This window comes from Varanus komodoensis, unplaced genomic scaffold, assembly GCF_004798865.1.
Source record: "Varanus komodoensis strain SLA01 unplaced genomic scaffold, ASM479886v1 scaffold2, whole genome shotgun sequence".
In the NCBI taxonomy this organism is placed as follows: Eukaryota; Metazoa; Chordata; class Lepidosauria; order Squamata; family Varanidae; genus Varanus; species Varanus komodoensis.
In genome coordinates, this window is record NW_025335568.1 from 29,270,412 (window position 1) to 29,289,743 (window position 19,332).

At 40.2% G+C, this 19,332-nt stretch overlaps 1 protein-coding gene across 4 annotated transcripts in view; it reads right to left on the reverse strand.

The window, feature by feature from the left end:
• Nucleotides 1-1,206: 1,206 nt before the first annotated feature.
• The window catches only part of ANKRD50 (ankyrin repeat domain 50), a 52,425-nt gene continuing 34,299 nt past the window's right edge, over nt 1,207-19,332 (reverse strand). For 2 of the 4 annotated variants that reach the window (XM_044428723.1, XM_044428724.1), the window contains exons 4-5: nt 7,137-10,681; nt 1,207-5,106 (exon numbers count right to left, since the gene is read on the reverse strand). In XM_044428723.1, coding sequence (XP_044284658.1) covers nt 7,140-10,681 — 3,542 coding nt within the window. In that variant the 3' untranslated portion in view covers nt 1,207-5,106; nt 7,137-7,139. Of the gene's footprint in view, nt 5,107-7,136; nt 11,150-11,326; nt 11,453-17,632; nt 17,699-19,332 lie in introns of those variants that run through there. The other 2 variants (XM_044428726.1, XM_044428725.1) reach the window with 2 other exon arrangements.

Here is a 19,332-nt window from a genome sequence, read left to right on the forward strand (position 1 = left end):
AGAATGTTCAACTGTTTTCCGCCAGGTCCCATTGTTTTAGAATGATATGCCTCTAAAGCAGCCAGTAAAGATGCCTGTTTATCATGCCTATTACGATCCTGTCCTTGTGGATATGGTGCCATCTAGTTTCACCTCATTTTGGTTTTAATTGTTCTGTGTTGTTTTATAACAGATTGGGATGGTATGACCTAAAAGGTCACCTAAAAATAATTCAAACAAATAAACCCGTTCTGGCAGCTGTGATGCTGAGAAGCTGAAACATGCTCAACCTTACATGGAAGCAAAACAAATCAGTGGAAGTCCTGAAGGTATCTCTGATACCATGAGATATATCACATTTATGTCACAAGTCCATATTACCTCTGATGGATAAAATAGATTATATATAAACATGCAATAGCTGGGTACAGGAATCAGCTACACAAATTTTCTATCAACCTTATCAAAAGATGATAAAAACATACAGCAGTAGGATTTTCTAACATGTATTCTATTTCCAGAACTGGGACTCTCTCCAACATCAAAGAAAAGGATTAGAGTCTGGATCCATGCTAAACTTCCCTTACTGCTGTTCATGGGGCGCTTTAATCTTCACATAACGTATTCTGCCAACTAGCCTGTGCAACCACAAGTCATGTTGACTTAAGATGCATATTTAGACTTTAGGTCACTACCTGTTCCTGCCAATGATCAGCATCCTGTTTCCTAGTTTCTGAACACGTATCTGTGGCTACAGTCTTGCAGAGTGCTATGTAGTCAAGTCCATCAAATACTCTGGGCTTAAACAAGTCTAACTTGAGTTTTGGCCATTCGCTGTTACTTATGGACAAATGTCTCATGCCTGCTATTGGCCCAACTTTTCACTAACTGTATTATTTTTAACTTTAAAAGCATGGACTTTAGAACATCATTTTTCTGCTTATTTTCTCAGGGGATCAATACAGTTTGTGCTTACTCAGCTTCCACCACTGCATGGCCTCTGCAGAGATGAGATCTCAAGTTCATTGACCCCTTTTTGTAGTGTGAGGCAAAAGTTCAGAGGCACTGGAAAAAAGTGATAGACTAGGAAAAATAAGGGATAAGGAGATAAAAAGAAATGTGGCAAAATGGAATTCATGTATTCTTAGCATTTAATTCCAATTCTCTAAATATATTTAGGCCTGTTTTTCCCAATAAGTAAGGAGCAAAGAAACTGAAAGCAATGTCTGCTGAAAAGCAAATATATTTATTATGCACTTTCATATACATAAGGATTTTTGCTTAATATAATACAAGAAATAAAATAAAAATTTTACAATGTGAAATTCAATGTACATTATAGGCTATTTACAACCCAGTCCAGGAAAAGAAGTCTTATCTGTGCACCATGTTATTCGAAGAGTTTCAACAGAGGATAAAGAGCATAAACAGACATTTGCATAGCAGCACAGTTGACAAGAGAAAATGATGCCTTAAGTAAAAGCAAAGCCATTTTCCAATACTGATCATGATAAGGGCTAGAGGGCACTGCTATATCTTAGCAGGTTAAATTTCAATAGATTAATTTAATCTCTATTATGACAGCTTTCTTGGCATGTGTGTGGTACAGCTATTAATGTCTACCAGTCCTTCCACAAGTCTCCTAGTTATGAATTGTGGCATATTCCATAATTTCCTCCAGTGACGACTTTGGAAAATAGAAAGATAAAGCAGGTCTAGAAATATTTAGATATTTTGAATAAAAAAGAGGGGCTCACATTATGCTAAATTAGAGCTGATCAGCCCTGCCAAGTCATGGCTGATCAGACTGAAGCACACCCAACAATTCAGAATTAAAATACACACACACACACTTGCCAGTATTCAGGGCAATTAATTTTACCTTTCTCTGAGAGGTCACAAAAGCCAATATATTAAAATCATATATTTAAGTAATTCAGAAAAATCTCACACTCTTGTCAAACTGCATTTTTAAACAGAGAAACATGCCGTATTCCAAAGCATCTCTGAAAGGGATTAGGAAAATTTATGTCAATTCTCTGTAAGGAAACACTTTTTCACTGACCTTTTAGTTGATTTCTTGGGAATGTTAGCCTCAATAGCTTAAGACTGTTCTGCTGAAAGTCAAGAAGACTTCTGAAATGCTTAGTCTTCTTGTCAAAATGGCCAGAACTGTTGTAATTGAGTCACAAGGTACATGCTGTAATAAAATAATACTATCAAATAAATACAATCTCAGCATTAGCCAAGATCCAGAGAAGGTAACCTTTAGGGATGGTCTTTCTACAGTTCAAAATATATGTGCATACCTAAGAAGGAAGACGAGCTTTATTCTTGTGCAGTATGGCAAACACTCAGTACTTCACATTCAGAACAAACCGGAGGCAACATTTTGGCACCCTTACTACGCCACTCACCATTCTTTGCGTAAGGGTGCTGCTGAATATGATTTTAATTGTGCAATTGCTGTTCCTCATTCACAGAATTTTACAGGAATCTTTATCATCAGTTGAGAACCCCTGTGTTTCTCACTTCCCCCGTTTTCTTTCTTTAAACAAAGCAACAGGAGGTGGGGCAAGAGAGATAAACAGCTACACAATGCCTTTGATCAGTAGCAGCAGAAGCCTTCCATTGGATGCACTCTGAGTAATTATTTTCCAAAAATATTATTCAGCTAATCAGCAAGATTAGTCACTACCAAAGTACTAATGAGTGTGATGGGTAGGCTGTGAGCAGAGGGAGATATATGATATTATAGACATCCCTTTTGTGGTACGGGATGCCTTTGTGTCCTTCCACAAAGGATGTCTGGCAATATCAAATGGACAGAAAGCATTGTGTAGCTATTGCATCTTTTTTTCCATAATGGATTTTCTGCAAAAAGAGAGAAGGAAGCAGTAGCAGTGGGCAAACATGGGATATTACAAGTGGAATATGTAATTTAACTGTGCCCCCTGCCTGTCCCCCAGTAAAATTCCATGAATGAGGCAGAGTGATGGTGTGATAAAAGCTTTGTCTGCAAGCACCTTTTGTATCTCTGTGCAAAATCACATTTCACCTACTGTCAGGCATATGGAATGTGCTTTGACATTGTGGTTGCGGCCCCAAGTGCAGAACTGTATGTTCTTCCATATAATAGCTGCCATTCTTTACTGCGGTGCGGGGGGCGAGAAGCAGAGGGATACCTGTGCACGCTCTCCTAATGTCACCTACACACCAGGTCTGTTCTGATCAGCATAGCCCATCCTGGTTTCGGTTTCTGAGTCACAGGAGATGCAAAGTGCCGGAGACAATGCTTGATATGGATGAATAAGCCCTGCAGTGAGGAATCTTGGGGCAGTGTTTAATAGACGATGACTGCACTGCAAGCACATTCATTTCAAAAGGTAGTGACTCTAAAGTTTTTTAACATACAGCTTTTACCAAATTATTTTTAGTTGGAACTGCACCTTGGACTATGACAGTTGATTAATTATCAAGACCGTGAGTAGTTTAGAGTTTACAATTTACATCTAATCCAAAGATAACATTAACAGGTGGTAAATTAATCATCTGAAAAGAGAGATTATGTATCAGTGTCTTGGGCATGCTGTGAACAAGACAAAGAGCAGCTGCTACCAGAATGAATGAGCTGTTATTCCTACTCTAAGCATATAGGCAGGCTCCTAGGGGCAAAGCCAAGAATTGCTTCTTGCCAAAGACTTCCAATTATTCACTTTTGAGCATATGAAGCTGCCTTATATGAAGTCTGGTCTTGGGGACATCTAGCTCACTTTTTAAGCAAAATCCTTTTAACTGAAGATACAAGGAACTGAGCAAAGATACGGCTCTTTCACAAATAAAAGCTGAAGTAAAATAAAGGATTATCTAGGGAATACTGTTAGGGGGTTCTAGGACCACTGGCTGTACTGGCTACCTCTACTGACCTCTAGAAAACAAAGTGGAAGTGGGTACCACAAGAACTGGTCTTGAAACCTAAGAACTGCACTTTCACAAACACCCTTGAAACTGAGTAATGGGAGCAAACGATTGATGAACGATACCATAGCCTTCTATCCACCACTAACCAGGGCCAAACACAAGTACTGCATCTTAGCCAATACTATCACAAGAATCGTCTTTTTATGAGAAACATTTTAACTACACAGAAATATGGCAATGCAAATGTGATTTAAGATGCACATAAAGTAGGTACCAGTTTACATGTTCAAAAACAGTTCGATATTACGTGTTTGGAACGACCCTTCTGTGTATTGTGCCTGTGATTGCATGGAGAAGGCAATCTGTGAGCCACCTCTCCCATAGGTATCACTACCGATTGTTGAAGCACCACAAATGGTATTATCGGTTGTTGCTGTGGGTACATCAATGGATGCTCTGATTTGTATATTCTATGCTACATGCAAATAGCACGTATATCCTTTGGGGACATAGTCAGGACCTTCTGGGTAGATTTGATCATGTGAACCTGCAACAGAAAGAGTCCGATGGCACCTTAAAGGTTTACTAACTAAATTTTTACTGCAAGTGCAGCTGCCGCAAGCAGAAGGGAGAAAAAAAGAAACATTTAATTTGGATTAAAAGGATCTATGCAGGAAATTCACAAATGATTGGGCGAAGGTAGGAGGGGTGGCTTTAGTCTAGCAGGTGGCTCAGGCTACTCCTTGTATTTTTGGTTGTATGCAGTTTCTTTTGACCACATTAAAATAAAATAAAATAAATACAGAAGGCATTGCCTTTCAATACAAAATCCACCATGGCACATTTACACCAATCACGCCTTCTTGAAAAGGAAACTCAAATTTCTAGCTCTTACAGTTTTTCAGCTGTGTGAGGAAAATACAGCATTTATCTTGTTTTGCTACTAAGGAAAAAAGAAAGTGCTTATTCTGTGTATTAAGTACAAAGTACACAAAATAAAATTTCTGAAGCACAGAAGGTTACATTAAGAAGGCAGCCTTAAAACTGTTAGGCACATTACAGTAATGAAGGTAACTGTACTGCAGCAATCACATTCGTAATTTTCGATGTGGTTCAACAAGCAAGACATGCTTTTTTATCCCAGCTCGGCTGACAAACCATTCTAGGCAGAAGCTGTTCTTTTTATTCATGGTGTCATGGATCTGCCTTTAAGAAAAGAGAAAATTAAGATGTTACATTCCAACTAGAACATACCCAATTTATGAATAAGCTGTTATTATAATCTGGTTGATGCATAACTAACTGACAAACTTGTAACTTAGCTTGCAGTTTGAAGGTGGGATGCTATTCTCAGGGAGTGAGCTTGAAATATATACCAGGATGAAAAAACATTCTCTAATATGAAGACTGTTGTCAAAGAAGGGACTCCTATGTCAAGATTTCCACCTGACCTTCACTATGTGTGGTATTGCCTTTGCCTTGTCTCAGTATTATGCTAGACATTTCCAACTCCACGTAGACCTGGTTTGCACGTAATACCAATTCCTGTGTTAAATAACAATGTTCCTGGGTTGTTGTGATGTGTGAACCCGGCACTGTGGGTTGCTTGAGTGCAAATGATCCAGAGTTTTAGCTCAACAGTTAACCATAGGTTAAAACTCTGCATACCTGGGTTGTTCTGCAAAGTAGAAGTGAGAGCCATCACATTCACTTATGGTCACAAACAACCCCACAGTTTGCTAACCATGGGTTGTCTGTGCAAACCAGGCCTTACTGACATACGCTGGAGGGAACAGAGAAACACACAATGAAAAGATATTGTTGCACTGTAGAGAACCCAATGGTATAGTGGTGGTAGAAAGATGGGGCTCTTGCTTTGGCATCAATTGTATGATTTTGAACAACATCTAATTTTGCCCACAGTAGTCTTGTAAATACTCTGAAAGTGACTCTTTTACCATAGGGAAGCTTGTGTGATTTGTGACTGTACAGATTTCATTCACCTTTAAGGCCTCATTGATTTATTAAATGTAACTAGTAAATATTCTGATGGGGTACAAAATTTTGCAGTTTCATAAACAACAAATTAATTCTGTAGAAAACACTGCACAAATGGGTAAAATGCAAAGAAAAAATACTTTCATGAAAACTTAATTTATACATGGGTTTAAGAGAAAAACCTATGCATAAAACATCACATAATCCTAACCTGTACAAAATTATTGAATTCTCTCTCTTATGATAACGATCTTTCAGACCTGGTGAATACAGATTGCTTCTTGCATAGCTCCTGAACAGAGTTTTCTTACAGGTGACTAAAATCAAATGTTTTCATTGCCAATCATTAAGACAGAATTGTTACAACAAGTCTGCAATCCTATGCAATTTTACACAGAAATAATTCTCACTGAATTCACTAGTGTTTGATGCCAGGTTAAATTTGCACAGGACTCCAACCTAAATAAATTAGCAGTTTATACAGTTATACCAATATAGTTCATAGACTCCAGCTTATACGTATATATATTGATAATTTTATTTCTAAATTATGCAAAATTATAACTCAACCATGTTAACATTTCAACTGCATGATCAAATATAGAAACATGGACTTGACAAAGGACTTGTAGGCCACTGAACATGAGACTAGATAACCCCCAAGATTTCTTCCAATTCTGTAATTTAGTCAAGGCTTCCCAAATTGGTGACCTCCATGTTTTGAACTTTATCAGTCCTTGCCAGATTGGCCAATAGTCAGGAATTCTGTTGTCATCCAAAACATCTGGCGAGTACCAAGCTGAGGAATCCTGTTATAGTCCAAACCCCTGCTTAAGGTATCAAAGCAAATTCACAATGTCTTTTCAAGACCACACATTTCGGAGTTAGCTACAGAGCATGCTTATCATTCTCAAACAAGCCGCAGACACGCCGCCAAAGTGGAAGGCAAGCCAGAGTTGGCCAATGCCCCGGAGCCGAGACTGAGGCAGAGGACCCACACATTTGCTAATGGGTGTTATGCAGTGGTTTTGGAGGGAAATCTACCGAGATCCATGCAGGCGTGGTCAGATGAGACCTACACAGAATGCCTCTGGCTGGTGAACAGCCAAGCTCCTGCAAGGTGCTAATCTAAATTGCTCCCAGCCTCCAATCCTGTTGCACAACAGCCACTGGCAAGGACATGTAGTCTTTTCCATCTTGGCTGCAACAATGCCTGGGCACCATTGAAAGTGGCTCACCTGTTACAATGGTGTCTCCTTCTTATAGTTGAAACTTGGGTCATTTCCCTCAATTTGAAGTTTTAAGGCTTGCTTAAGACTTAGCTCTGTCTCTGCAGAAGGATAGCCTTCCAAAACCTCCTGATGTCCTCGATCCTGTACTGTTCGCGGGACAGAAACTCTACCAAGAAAAACCTGATTGCTCTGAAGATGGTAGTTTGGATTTGTCATTATTCCATTTCTTTTTTTCTGTTCCCCACTTTGCTGGTGGATCAGAAACGGTTGCTGAGATCGGCAAATGTCCTGCTGTGCTGGGGGGGCTATTTTACACTGAGTGTCAGCAGTCATTGATTTAAAGGGCACACCAGCCCCACATTTGGCAACAGGTATTCTTTTGTCAAACTGAGTCATTTCATATTCTAGGACTTTCGGCTGAGCAGAGCTCTGCTTTACTTTTTTCCCAGCAGATCCAGATTTGCTGGAGTTTTCCGTTTTCCCTGCTTTGCTTGCTTTTGTTGATTTTAAGCTGGGTTTCACTTGGCTCCACTCAAATTCACTATTTGGTGAACTATGATTTTGACTTAAGGAATGAGTTGTGGAAGAAGGAGAAACAATGGACTGCCTACTTCTACTGCGTGGCAATGAATGCTGCTGTATTTGTTCCGTAAACGACATATTGTGAAAACTATCGATAGGTACTGTCTGGGCTGTTGCTGTAGATGAAGTTGTGCGAAGAGAAGAGTTTTTTGAGCTCTTCAATGAATTATTGGATAAAGAGGATTTCTGCCGATCAACAGTAGAATCAGGGGATTCAGAAGGAGAACTAAAAGCATGAGCTGGCCCATTAGATAAGCCACGCAAAGCAGGCTGCATATCTCCCCCACCTGTGCTCCCTGAACTATTTGATTTTATGGTTAAGGACTGCATTTTTGAAGATACTGACTGCAAAGGTTTCTGCTCCATTGTATGGACTGGAGAAGGAGTGCACCCATTTAGACTAGAAGCACCATATTTTTCCAGTAATTTGATTATCTGTGTGTGCCCGTTTTTTGCAGCAACACGCATAGCTGTGCGCCCAAACTGATCTGCATGATTCGGATCAGCACCATGTTCCAGCAGTATCTGCACAACATCAATGTGACCTTCTTGTGCGGCAATACAGAGTGCAGTAGCACCTTGATTACATGTATGGTCAACCAGGGATCCACGCTCAATCAAAAGTTGAACCACTTTGACATGGCCCTGCCACGCAGCAGATTGCAAAGCTGAACGCTTCTCATTGTCTGCGGCATTCACATCGGCATGGTATGTTATCAGCATCTGTACCATTTCCACATGGCCCTGCCAGCAGGAAACGTGGAGTGCCGTTCTTCCTTCAGCATCGCTTGCTTCTACATTTGCACCGTTTTCTAAAAAATACTCAGCCATTGTTAACTGGTTCTCTAAAGCCAAGATGTAGAGTGTTGGTCGGCCATCAGCATCTTTGTAGTTCACATCGGCTCCATGGCTGAAGAGCAGTTCAACTATATCTCTATGGCCTTCTAAAGCAGCAACACGGAGTGCATTTCTCCCATCATAGCCTCTGTGATCAATGTTTGATTTATTTTCCAGTAAGGTCTGCACACAGTCATAGTGACCTTCCTGGGCAGCCAGTATGAAGGCTATGCGCCCATCATTATCAATCTCATTTGTTCGAGCACCTTGTTCTATAAGTGCTTCACATATTAACCTATGCCCTTCAAAAGCTGCCATGTGCAAAGGTGTCCATCCTGCATCATCTCTGTGATTTTCATCTAAGCCTCTATCCAGCAGAGTCCGTACTACTTCAACATTACCTTGGGCAGAAGCTATGCTAAGGACTGTCCGTCCTTCACTGTCAATACTATCCACAGCTGCCCCCCAGAACAATAAAGTATTTACAACAGAAGCGTGACCCATTGAAGCTGCAGCGAGAAGTGGAGTACGACCATTGTTGTCAGTATGATCTACATCTGCTCCACCTTCCAGAAGCAAGTCAACCACATCAACATGCCCTTCATAGGCTGCCACCAGCAGTGGAGTCATGCCATCTTTGTCGCAATGATCCACTTCAGCACCTCGATCGATTAGAAGACTCACAACTGAAGCATGTCCCTTACTAGCAGGTACACAAAGAGCAGCAACAGAGAGAGCAGTCCTTCCATCCACATCCTCATGGTTTACTTCTGCCCCGTGGTCTAGAAGATGCTCTACAATCTCTTTATGCCCCATGTATGCTGCTGCAATCAAAGCAGTTCTACCTTCATTATCTGCTTTGTTGACTTCAGCTCCATGCTGCAACAGGTTCAGCACAATATCTTCATGTCCTCCCCAAGCTGCTGCTCTCAAGGCTGTTCGACTGTCAGCGTCTGCACAATCTACTTTTACTCCAGCATAAAGGAGTGCAGAAACCACCTCAGTATGCCCACCCCAAGCTGCAGATCGTAGCGCTGTCCATCCATCATGGTCAGTATGATTTATGTTAGCACCACATCCAATCAAACAATTGACAACTTTGGTGTGTCCCTGCCGAGCAGCTAAAGTAAGTGCTGTCTGCCCATGAGCATCTTCAACTTCTAAGTCAGCTCCTCTAGAAACAAGCAAGTTGACTACATCAAGATTTCCACTGTATGCAGCATTTGCTAACAATGTCCTTCCATTTGAATCACACTGGTTTACTGAAGCACCATTATCTAATAATGTTCGAATGGAATCTTCCCTTTCTAAAGCCTGTCGCACAATGCAAGATGTCCGATCATCCTCACTGTTGACATGAGCACCAGCTTTTACTAGCAACTGTAAAACTTCTTGTTCTTTGGGGATCAATGTTGACAAAGAATCTTTGACAGGTGTGCCATTCCAGATCATCCACAAAGCTAACTCAGAGGTCTCCAGTTGCAAATTTGAGTCAATCAGATGCAAAGCAAATTCTTGAGCCTCTAATGGTGTTAAATCCTTGGCTCGGCAAGTATAACTCATGGCTAGCATTCTGTGTCCTTCTGCGGCATTACATAAATATTTTTGTGTACAGTGTTTTACATCCAGCAGCCATTCAGCAAAGCTGTAGTGGAAAAGGATCTTTGTGTTTCCAAGCCCATCAACAAGAACTTTCGAGAGAACATCTAGCTTGCGCTGGAAATCCTCCATAGACAATGCCATATTTTTGGTCCACACTGCATGGAACAATTCAACTGTAGTTAGTGGTCTGCAAGCAGCAAGGATTACATTCAGAATAGGCTGGACCTTTGCAAACTGTTTTCTCACAAAAAGTCGTTGACAAAGCCAAAGGTACAGGCCATTCAGCGTTCCTGGGATATCCCGGATTTCTCGTAACATGATGAAGTTTTCTACTACTCCATCTAAGACACGTTCTAGATACAGAAAACATCCACTGCTTTTAATATGAAGCTGATTCAACATTTCTGCAGTTTCTTTTGTGAGATGTTGTCTCAGTGCTTCTTCTTGATCTAAGCGATGAAGAATATACTGTTGAACATCTTTCACAATATAGGCCTTTCGGAGATCATCAAGACTTATTTTTCGAAAGCCTATAAAAAAGTGAAAGAAGGGAAAAATAAATATTTCTGATGTTTCATTTTTTTAAAAAGCCCTTTAGTTGTTATGCATATAGCTGCATATAGAACTTCCACACAAAGTTCTGCATATTTAAAACATTAAATAACAGTAATACAGATCACGATTTCTCAGTGTACCAATACATAGTGAAATTTACCCAATTTGAGCATTCAGCCCATTTGAGAATAACAGTAGGTAAAAATATTATACCGGTTCTCTACATTAGGCTTTTAACCTGTTTTAACACACAACCTTTCCATGGCTTCCACTATCAGATTCTTTGTGGGATTAAGATCCCTTCCACACTCCCTGACCAGTAGCATTTCTGTTTCTGTGCCTATCTCTATGTTCCATTACAAAGCCACAAGATGGAGCAGCGGTATACTGGAATTACATCAAAATCACGCCAGGACACCTCGTTTTTCTAACCCTAACCCTACCTTGCTGAACACCCCTCACCCTAATATGCGTGAAAGTTCCAATGAAAAGAGGGCAATTATGAAAAAGCCTTCCATGAGTAGCTTTTTCTGCACAGCTCATCATTTCTTCCCATTCTAAAAAAATTCCAACCATCAAAATCATGCCAGGACTCTTCGTTTTTCTAACCCTAACCCTACCCTGGTGGACACCCCTAACCCTAACAGAGGGTTAAAGTTCCATTGAAAAGAGGGCTATTTTGAAAAGGCCTTCCCTAAATAGATTTTTCCGCACAGCTCATCATTTCTTCCCATTCTAAACACATTCCAACCATCAAAATCGTGCCAGGACACTTCTTTTTTTAAGACTAACCCTATCCTGGTTCACACCCCTAACCCTAACAGAGGATTAAAGTTCCAACAAAAAGAGGGCAATTATGAAAAAGCCTCCCCTGAGCAGCTGTTTGTGCACTGCTCATCATTTCCTCCCATTCTAAACACGTTACAATGATCAAAATCATGCCAGGACACTTCGTTTTTCCAACCCTAACCCTACCCTGGGCAAAGCCATAGCCCTAATTGCGGGGAACAGTTCCACTGAAAAGAGGTCTATTTTGAAAAAGCCTTCCCTGAGTAGCTTTTGCTGCACAGCTCAACATTTCTGCCCATTCTAAACACATTCCAACCATCAAAATCATGCCAGGACACTTCATTTTTCGAACCCTAATCCTACCCTGGTGCAAACCCCTAACCCTAATAGCGGGTGAAAGTTCCATTGAAAAGAGGGCGATTTTGAAAAAGCCTTCCCTGAATATCTTTTTCTGCACAGCTCATCATTTCTGCCCATTCTAAACACATTCCAACCATCAAAATCATGCCAGGACACCTCGTTTTTCTAACCCCAACCCTTCCGTGGTGCACACCCCTCACCCTAATAGCGGCTGAAAGTTCCATTGAAAAGAGGTGATTTTGAAAAAGCCTTCCCTGAGTAGCTATTTCTGCACAGCTCACCATTTCTAAACACATTCTGCCCATCAAAATCATGGCTGGAAACCTTGTTTTCCTAACCCTAACTCAGTGATGGAGAACGTTTTAGAGTCCGAGTGCCCAAACTGTAACCCGAAACCCACTCATTCATCACAACTGCCAACACTGCAATCAAACCTGAATTCTGAGGCTTTAGTTTAGAAAAAAAACAACTCACAGCCACTCCAAACAAATTTATAGATTTATCCTTGGCCACCACAGACCACACATGGAAAAGCTCGGACGACCCACAGCATGGCTAATGAGTCGTGATTCGTGACATCATTGCCTGTCACCACCACTCATTTCCAAGCATGCACATGGCCCCTCTCCACACTTCTATTTGATGCTTGGCTGCTGGGGCGATGCTGTGTTGACTTGGCTCGTGTGCTGACAGAGGAGCTCTGTGTGCCCGCTGTGGCATGCATGACATAGGTTCCCAACCACTGCCCTAGGGAATTATGATATTGTGTGAAGCAGTCGCAAACTTCTGAGTGAGGACTCCTGAAAGCACAAGTAATGCCTCATATACAGAATCCCCAAGAATCAGCCTGAAGCTTTCGCCCTGGAAACATCTTGTATAACAGCTTATACTAAACTGGTTTACAAAGCTAAGTACTAAAGCAGATAATGGCTTAATAATAAAATGAGACAGAACACATTGTTTTATGCTCCCAATTCTCTTATTTGGTTAGATATGAAAAGTAAAAGAAACCAGTGCCATTAAAAAAGAAGAAAAAATATGGGAGACTCTAACAAGCACAGTCTAGCCAACGTTAAGCACTTTTAAAACTCTAATGAAATTAATGAAACCCAAAAAGATTCAACTTTGGCTGGTTGCTGTCCATTGCTCAATTTTACAATCATTCGGGCATAGTATTTAAGCAAAGTGAAGCAAAGCAAAGCAAAAAGCATACATCAAACGTCACCAATGGTTCATCTATATAACAAGAATCTGAAAGAAATTCCTGTATTTAACCAGCACAATTGTTATATGTGGCAAGAAAACTTATATTTAGGAGTATAAATTTAAAATGAGATTGCATGATTGCAAGTCTTTGAAAACCTACTGAAGTATCACTCCATCAGCTACACAGTGTATGATTCTGTAAATGAAGGGTTTGTCTCTAAAGCATGGCTGGACTGATATGAATCTGCTTTAAAACAAACGAACAAACAAACAAACAAACAAACAAGAATACTTGTGATTCACCACTGCATGCACAATTTAAAAGCAAGGGTACATATTCAAAATCTCTTAATCTAGAAGGGATCCTGAATCTACACTTTTGTTGATGAACGTAAATGGACTGACATATAGACCAAGTCATTTTGGGCCCATTCCAATAGGGTTGCCCATAACCTCTCCAAACCCAGAGGATTAGGCCTCTTGTGCAGGGCAGAAAGGTCACAGAGGCAAAAGTTTCCTCTCTGCTCCTCCTATTTTACCAAGCTGGCTATTTTCTGCTGTCTAACTGTAGCACTTTGGAAGAAGAGGGAAGGAGGCTGAGATGCTGCCAGGATATGTGGTGTAGCAGCAGCACCAGTATGAACCTCTCCCCTGGGAACACCCTCTAAGCTCCTTTTTGAGTTGCTGTTCTGACCATGGAGATGCATCCAATGCAATTCTTGCTGTGCTGGCTGCAGAAGGGAAGAGAGGGCATTCTAAGTGCAGGTCCCCAGCTGCAGGGTTGGAGCTGTTTTCCAATCTCAGAGCTAGAAATCAAGAACAATCCTATGGCCTTCTAGATGCCATCCAGGGGCCATATGATTTTTCTGTTAATCCAATATTCTTTGCAAGAATCGCTAGCAACCAGAATCTATTATGTGGTCCATTAGAAGTTAGCCACTAGTAGGCTGTGATCTGCCTTCTGCTTACATCTGCCTTACAATGGCTGCTTTCAAATAATAGAGATCAATACAATTCATTACAAAGCAGTCATAGACCTATTCATTTTTTCAAAACTTCTTGTATTTCTTCTTGTTCTTAAAAGAAAGGCTGAATGTGGAGGGAAATCCTGCTGAAAATGTCATTAGGTCTACCTAGCCACAAGAATGCAGTAGAAGGATGGAATGATTGGAGCTCAGTGTTGCTGTTTGCCCTTGGAAATAGTGTCAGGTTTTGGCATTTTTCCCAGAACCACTTCTTTCAAGCCCAGAAAACATAATACAGTCTTGCACGTACTTTTCTGGAACCAGTTTTCAAGTGAAAGAAATAGCAAAAATTAAAACTGCTTAAATTTAGCTACTGCCATCTCAGCCTTCTTTGGGCAATCAACTAGAACTTTGATGATTTTGGCTGGTAAATTGCATATAGTTCTTGTGAACCTGCTAATTACTAACATCCTTGTTATTTAAGCTATTAAATGGTCATTAAAGTCCAAATTACCTTGGGGTAAAAGCAGTTAAATGTTAAATAATCCAGATTTGTTTTGGCCATACATTCAATAAACTAACTGTGTAACATACAATTGTGTTGAGTTATGTTTGTTCCATTTGCAGCAAACTAGATCAAATGGCTCTGCTCTCCATTAAAGGGTTTTGTTTTGTTTTGTTTTGTTTTTTGGAGCCTTATCATGGGATAAGAGTTAAAATTCAACACTTAATTCCTATAGGCAAAAGCACTGACACAATTTTAAAGTTTCTTTGGACCCTATTGGAATTTAGGGTTCCTGGTGAAGGGATGTTCCATGACTAATAGTATGCGATCATTAAGTATGCAGTGAACAGGTTATAAACGGACAATCTGATGCTGGATGAATGCAGCAATTGCTCTAAAATGATGTGGAAGTAAATCCTGTGCTATTCCAATCCACTATCAGACGTCATCAAATAAGCACTTGCTACCTGATTGATCAAAACATCTACGTACCTTGTTGTTAAAATGACATAGCCAAGGCAGATTTTTTAAGGCTGTGCATATAGCCTAAAATTCAACTGACTATGCACTAAAAATATACTGCAATACCTTTCCTGTATTAGGAGTGATTGCTATAGAACTGCCAGAACTGAAATGCTATGAAAATATTGAATTTGAAAATGGATTCACACAATGCGGATTACATAAGCAAAAGGAATACAAAACAAGTGTCACCTTATACATGCAAAAATGACACTTGCCTCAAAATAACTGAGAATCTTTGGAACAAATTTCTCCTAAGCCCGTTTGTACTCAATTGAATGCTCCAAGTACAATATAATAGATCAAAACCTCAGTTTACATTAGCTTTGGGCGACCTGGTATCCTCCACAGAGTTGGGATGAACCCTACTGCAATCCATTCTGCCAAGCATTTGGCCAGTTTTCCAAAGCCAGCCAAGCAGAAGTCTGCAGGCACTCATGGATCCCTGGCTGTGAAACTGGCAATCTTCCATGTCAGCTGCAACAGCCCAAAAGAGGAGCTACAGCTGGCACAGAAGAAGGGCTTGATCACTTTGTGCAGTGATCACAGGGGGCTGCTCTCCAGGTGAGCCCCTCATGACCAGTCTTTTTTGGCATTAGTTGCAGCTGCACAAATAGTGAAAGCTTCTGGCATGAAAGAGGGTCACTGCTTGTGCAATGCATGGGGCTCAATTCACTGGGCACTCAGAATGCAAGACTCTGGGGAGATCCAATTCCCATCATTTTTGACCACCCAATATATGGGGCACCCACCAGTTTGGGGAAGAATGGTTTTCATGAATCACCTGCATACAACTTATTAACCTATTTTGTGCTGTACTTAACCGAGATTTTAGGAATGTGTGAACAAAATGTGAACCAAGTAAAGGTAAGCAGCATCAATGACTAAAGGACACAGGTATCAGCTAGAGAAAAAGAATGCATATTTCACTGCAACAAATGGTACACAGCTACAATTATTTGTGGGGAAGGATGAAAACAATTTAACCCAAGAATATTCACTAGTCCTTTGCCAAGGACCATTCTTAGAACAGGAAATACTTTACAAGGCCACAGAAGTGATACTTCCACAACCAGCCTCTTACTTCATTTAGTCTTAGGGTCAGAGTCATCCAGATAATTTAATGCAGCCGCTAACCAAAAGAGAAACTAGGTAACTAGCAGAATTTAGGAGGTATATGATAGTCCATGTTTGTATTGTGCTTATCCTGTTAGCTTCATCTGCCACATCAGTTTAGTAAGAGTTAGTACTGGGACAGACTCTACAGCATGCAGTTTGCATTTGAAGCTAGCATTTCTGGAGCTCAACAGAAACCACCTCTATCTGGAAGCATTCTTTAAAACAGCTAAACTTTTATTGAGAGAAAACTTCCATATATACATGCACTGGCTCTCAGTCTTTCCTGCACACAGGCACACCTACAGTATGAGCTAGCTATTCTCATGCTCCCGAACTCCAAGGTTAGCTGAACATAAATTTGAAGCCTGAATCAATTTTAAATGTTGTCAAATAAATCTTAGCACAGAGGAAGTCTGAACAAGATTCTGCAAACTATCTTGCAACCATTTCCCATATGTACAAAAGACATTTACATTAGGGACAATAAAGAACAACGTTGTATAGGAACACTTAAGAACAACAATAAAGGACAATACTGTATGGGAACACTTTATCAGCTGCAGAAGCATCTCATGAATTCTTGAACTCAACAAGCACAATTTATCATCCCCTGACCTGCTTCAGCATTATTAAGATTTTTGCTAGAATACATCATTTTCTTCCCAAAGAGATTTCAGTTCCAAACAATCCATTACAAATTTAGCTTCTGGTATCTCACCAAGGAGGGTTCTAAAATACACTTCCACTAAATGGATTCTTCAAAGTACTTCTTTAGGTCAATAATAATAATAATAATCTGAAAATAAGCATGTAGTTTTGCGGCACCTTGAAGTTTAACCCATTTATTGTGGCAAAAGCTTTTGAGGACATGATAAATCTGTTCATCATTAAGCTGCCAAATACTTCCATCTTTCTGTAGGAGACAATCAAGGATACTCTTCTGGAACTGTAACATCAAATGTTTCTATCTTGTATCAGTTTGGCTCTTCATCCTTACCATTATGGGAAATTCCAAGCCAGCCAACGTTTATCATAATTCTTTGCTCAACGCTTAAAGAGGTAATCTAAATGAGGAGCAGTGTTTCAGTGCTTTAAATATGAATCCTTTACATTGTCAGTCTAAGCTGTTCTAAGTAGAATTAAGTATTTATATTAACATTTTATGCATACCTGCTCATAAGGAATTAATTTCTCAGCAGTGAAACATGAATCAAAAAATTAAAGCCCTTCCTTCACCACAGCTATTTGAGCGGGGAGCCTGTACACTGCAATAACAGATTACAAGAGACTTTCTTGAAACTGGCAGAAGTTATGCTAGTGGGAGCCCCTCTAAATACTCCCAGAAAGAAAAAGTTTTAAAAGCAATTTCCACCCTTATTTCCACTCCAGTACATCCTATCAATATCGGAACAGCAATCAGTGGCACTGGTGGCACAGCAACTGCTGAGCATGCTGGGTACCTCAGATTCAGGTTTTTCCATTTGTGCATGTGGGGAATACATGAGGAAGGTCCAAGTGGAGGAGACTGACCACCAAACTTCCCTGCAGAAATAGTGACAAAACAAAACAAGGAGAAGTCTATCATCTGGAAACAGCAGCCAGTCAAAGCAAGCTGAGGAGCTTCCAGGGCAGGGGATAGAGGAAACACTGGGTGATCAATGGATCTGTCAGCCTTCGCCCAGTTTTCCCATGTTCTTCTTGCTGGCTCTACTGCAGCCAGTGCCTACTTGCTTCCCCATTGATGAAACTCACTCATGAAATGGGGTGTATCACTGTATCAGTGTTTTCTTGTTTGCTTTTCCCTTTGGGTCGAGTATTCTCCCCTCAACCCACCCCTACTTTGTGCATGGTAAACCATTTATTGCTAAAAATGGGTAAAATAAATTTGAAAACTGCCCAAAGAGCTTTGGCTATTGGGCAATCTATAAACAAAAATAATTTCATAGGCCAGATTGAACAATGTAATTGTGTTTCTGTAGTCTAGGCTATTTTTCCTTTAGCTTTGTGTAAGTGCGCACCATCCCAATTTGGATTGGAACAGTGGCACTTACAGAAAAGAGGATTTAAGCTTCTTATCCATTCATTCTTTTCTGGAATTCCATTCCCCACTTCATTCAACTTTTTTCTTTTTTTAAAATCTCTCTATAAGGTATGTGTGTGAAATTTCAATATACATGAACTAGGGAACACTAACTTGGACTCGGAGCCAGTTAATGTAATTCAGTCTCATGGACCTAATCATGAGTTACCTGTTCACAACATTTTCAATGGGGTTGAAGCACAATTAATGAACTGTTTCCAACTCACTATGTTACTGTCGATGACATTTTGCCCTTAGCATAGAAGACTCTAAAAAAGTTATTTTAAAACTTTATTTGTAAAAGTTATTTCAAAATAAACTGTACTTTAACACTGATTAAACTGAAGCAAGCTGGGATTAATAGCTAGACAGGAAGAAACACAAATGTCTGCCAAGGATGACTGAACTGCGGCCTGGGAATCTTACACAGTTGTTCAAGAACAGCTTTCAAGCAGGCCAACCAAGTAAACAGAAGCTGATAAAGGATTGACTGCCAATGAATGATCAGATGCAGCAACAGCAGTGAACTCAAATGACTGATTCAGGACAACACAGCAGAGAATATATATGTAAGGTCAGAAAACAGTTAGCGCTTACAATCCAGAAGTTCATCCATCCATGCATTTTAGATTAAGGGGCATTTTGGCATTTCTCTGCCTGACCCTGCCTTCCATAAAGTTCAATATAAATTTAGAATACCACAGAAAATGTAGATGGAATGATGCTTATTCTAGGACACAGATATTAAGGACATGTGCAAATACGTTTTCTTACTGGTATGAGACCCAAAGCAATACATAAAAATGTCTCCTTAAAGGGAGGACACAGTGCATTGAGTGTCCTTCTTGGGAAAGAACGGTAGCTCCGTCTGGGAGAGTCAGCACATGCCTTACATTCAGTCCAAGGTTCAATACTTGCTACTTTCAAAAGAAATGCAAAGTAGACTGTGCAGAAGGCTTCTGCCTGGAGCTCCATCGCCCCTCAGCAAAGACACTACTTTGAGCAAACAGTCTGACTTGTGTAAAGTAACTTCCTAAAATTGAAAACAATGCAGGATATTGTTTCTATGAACCTTATCAA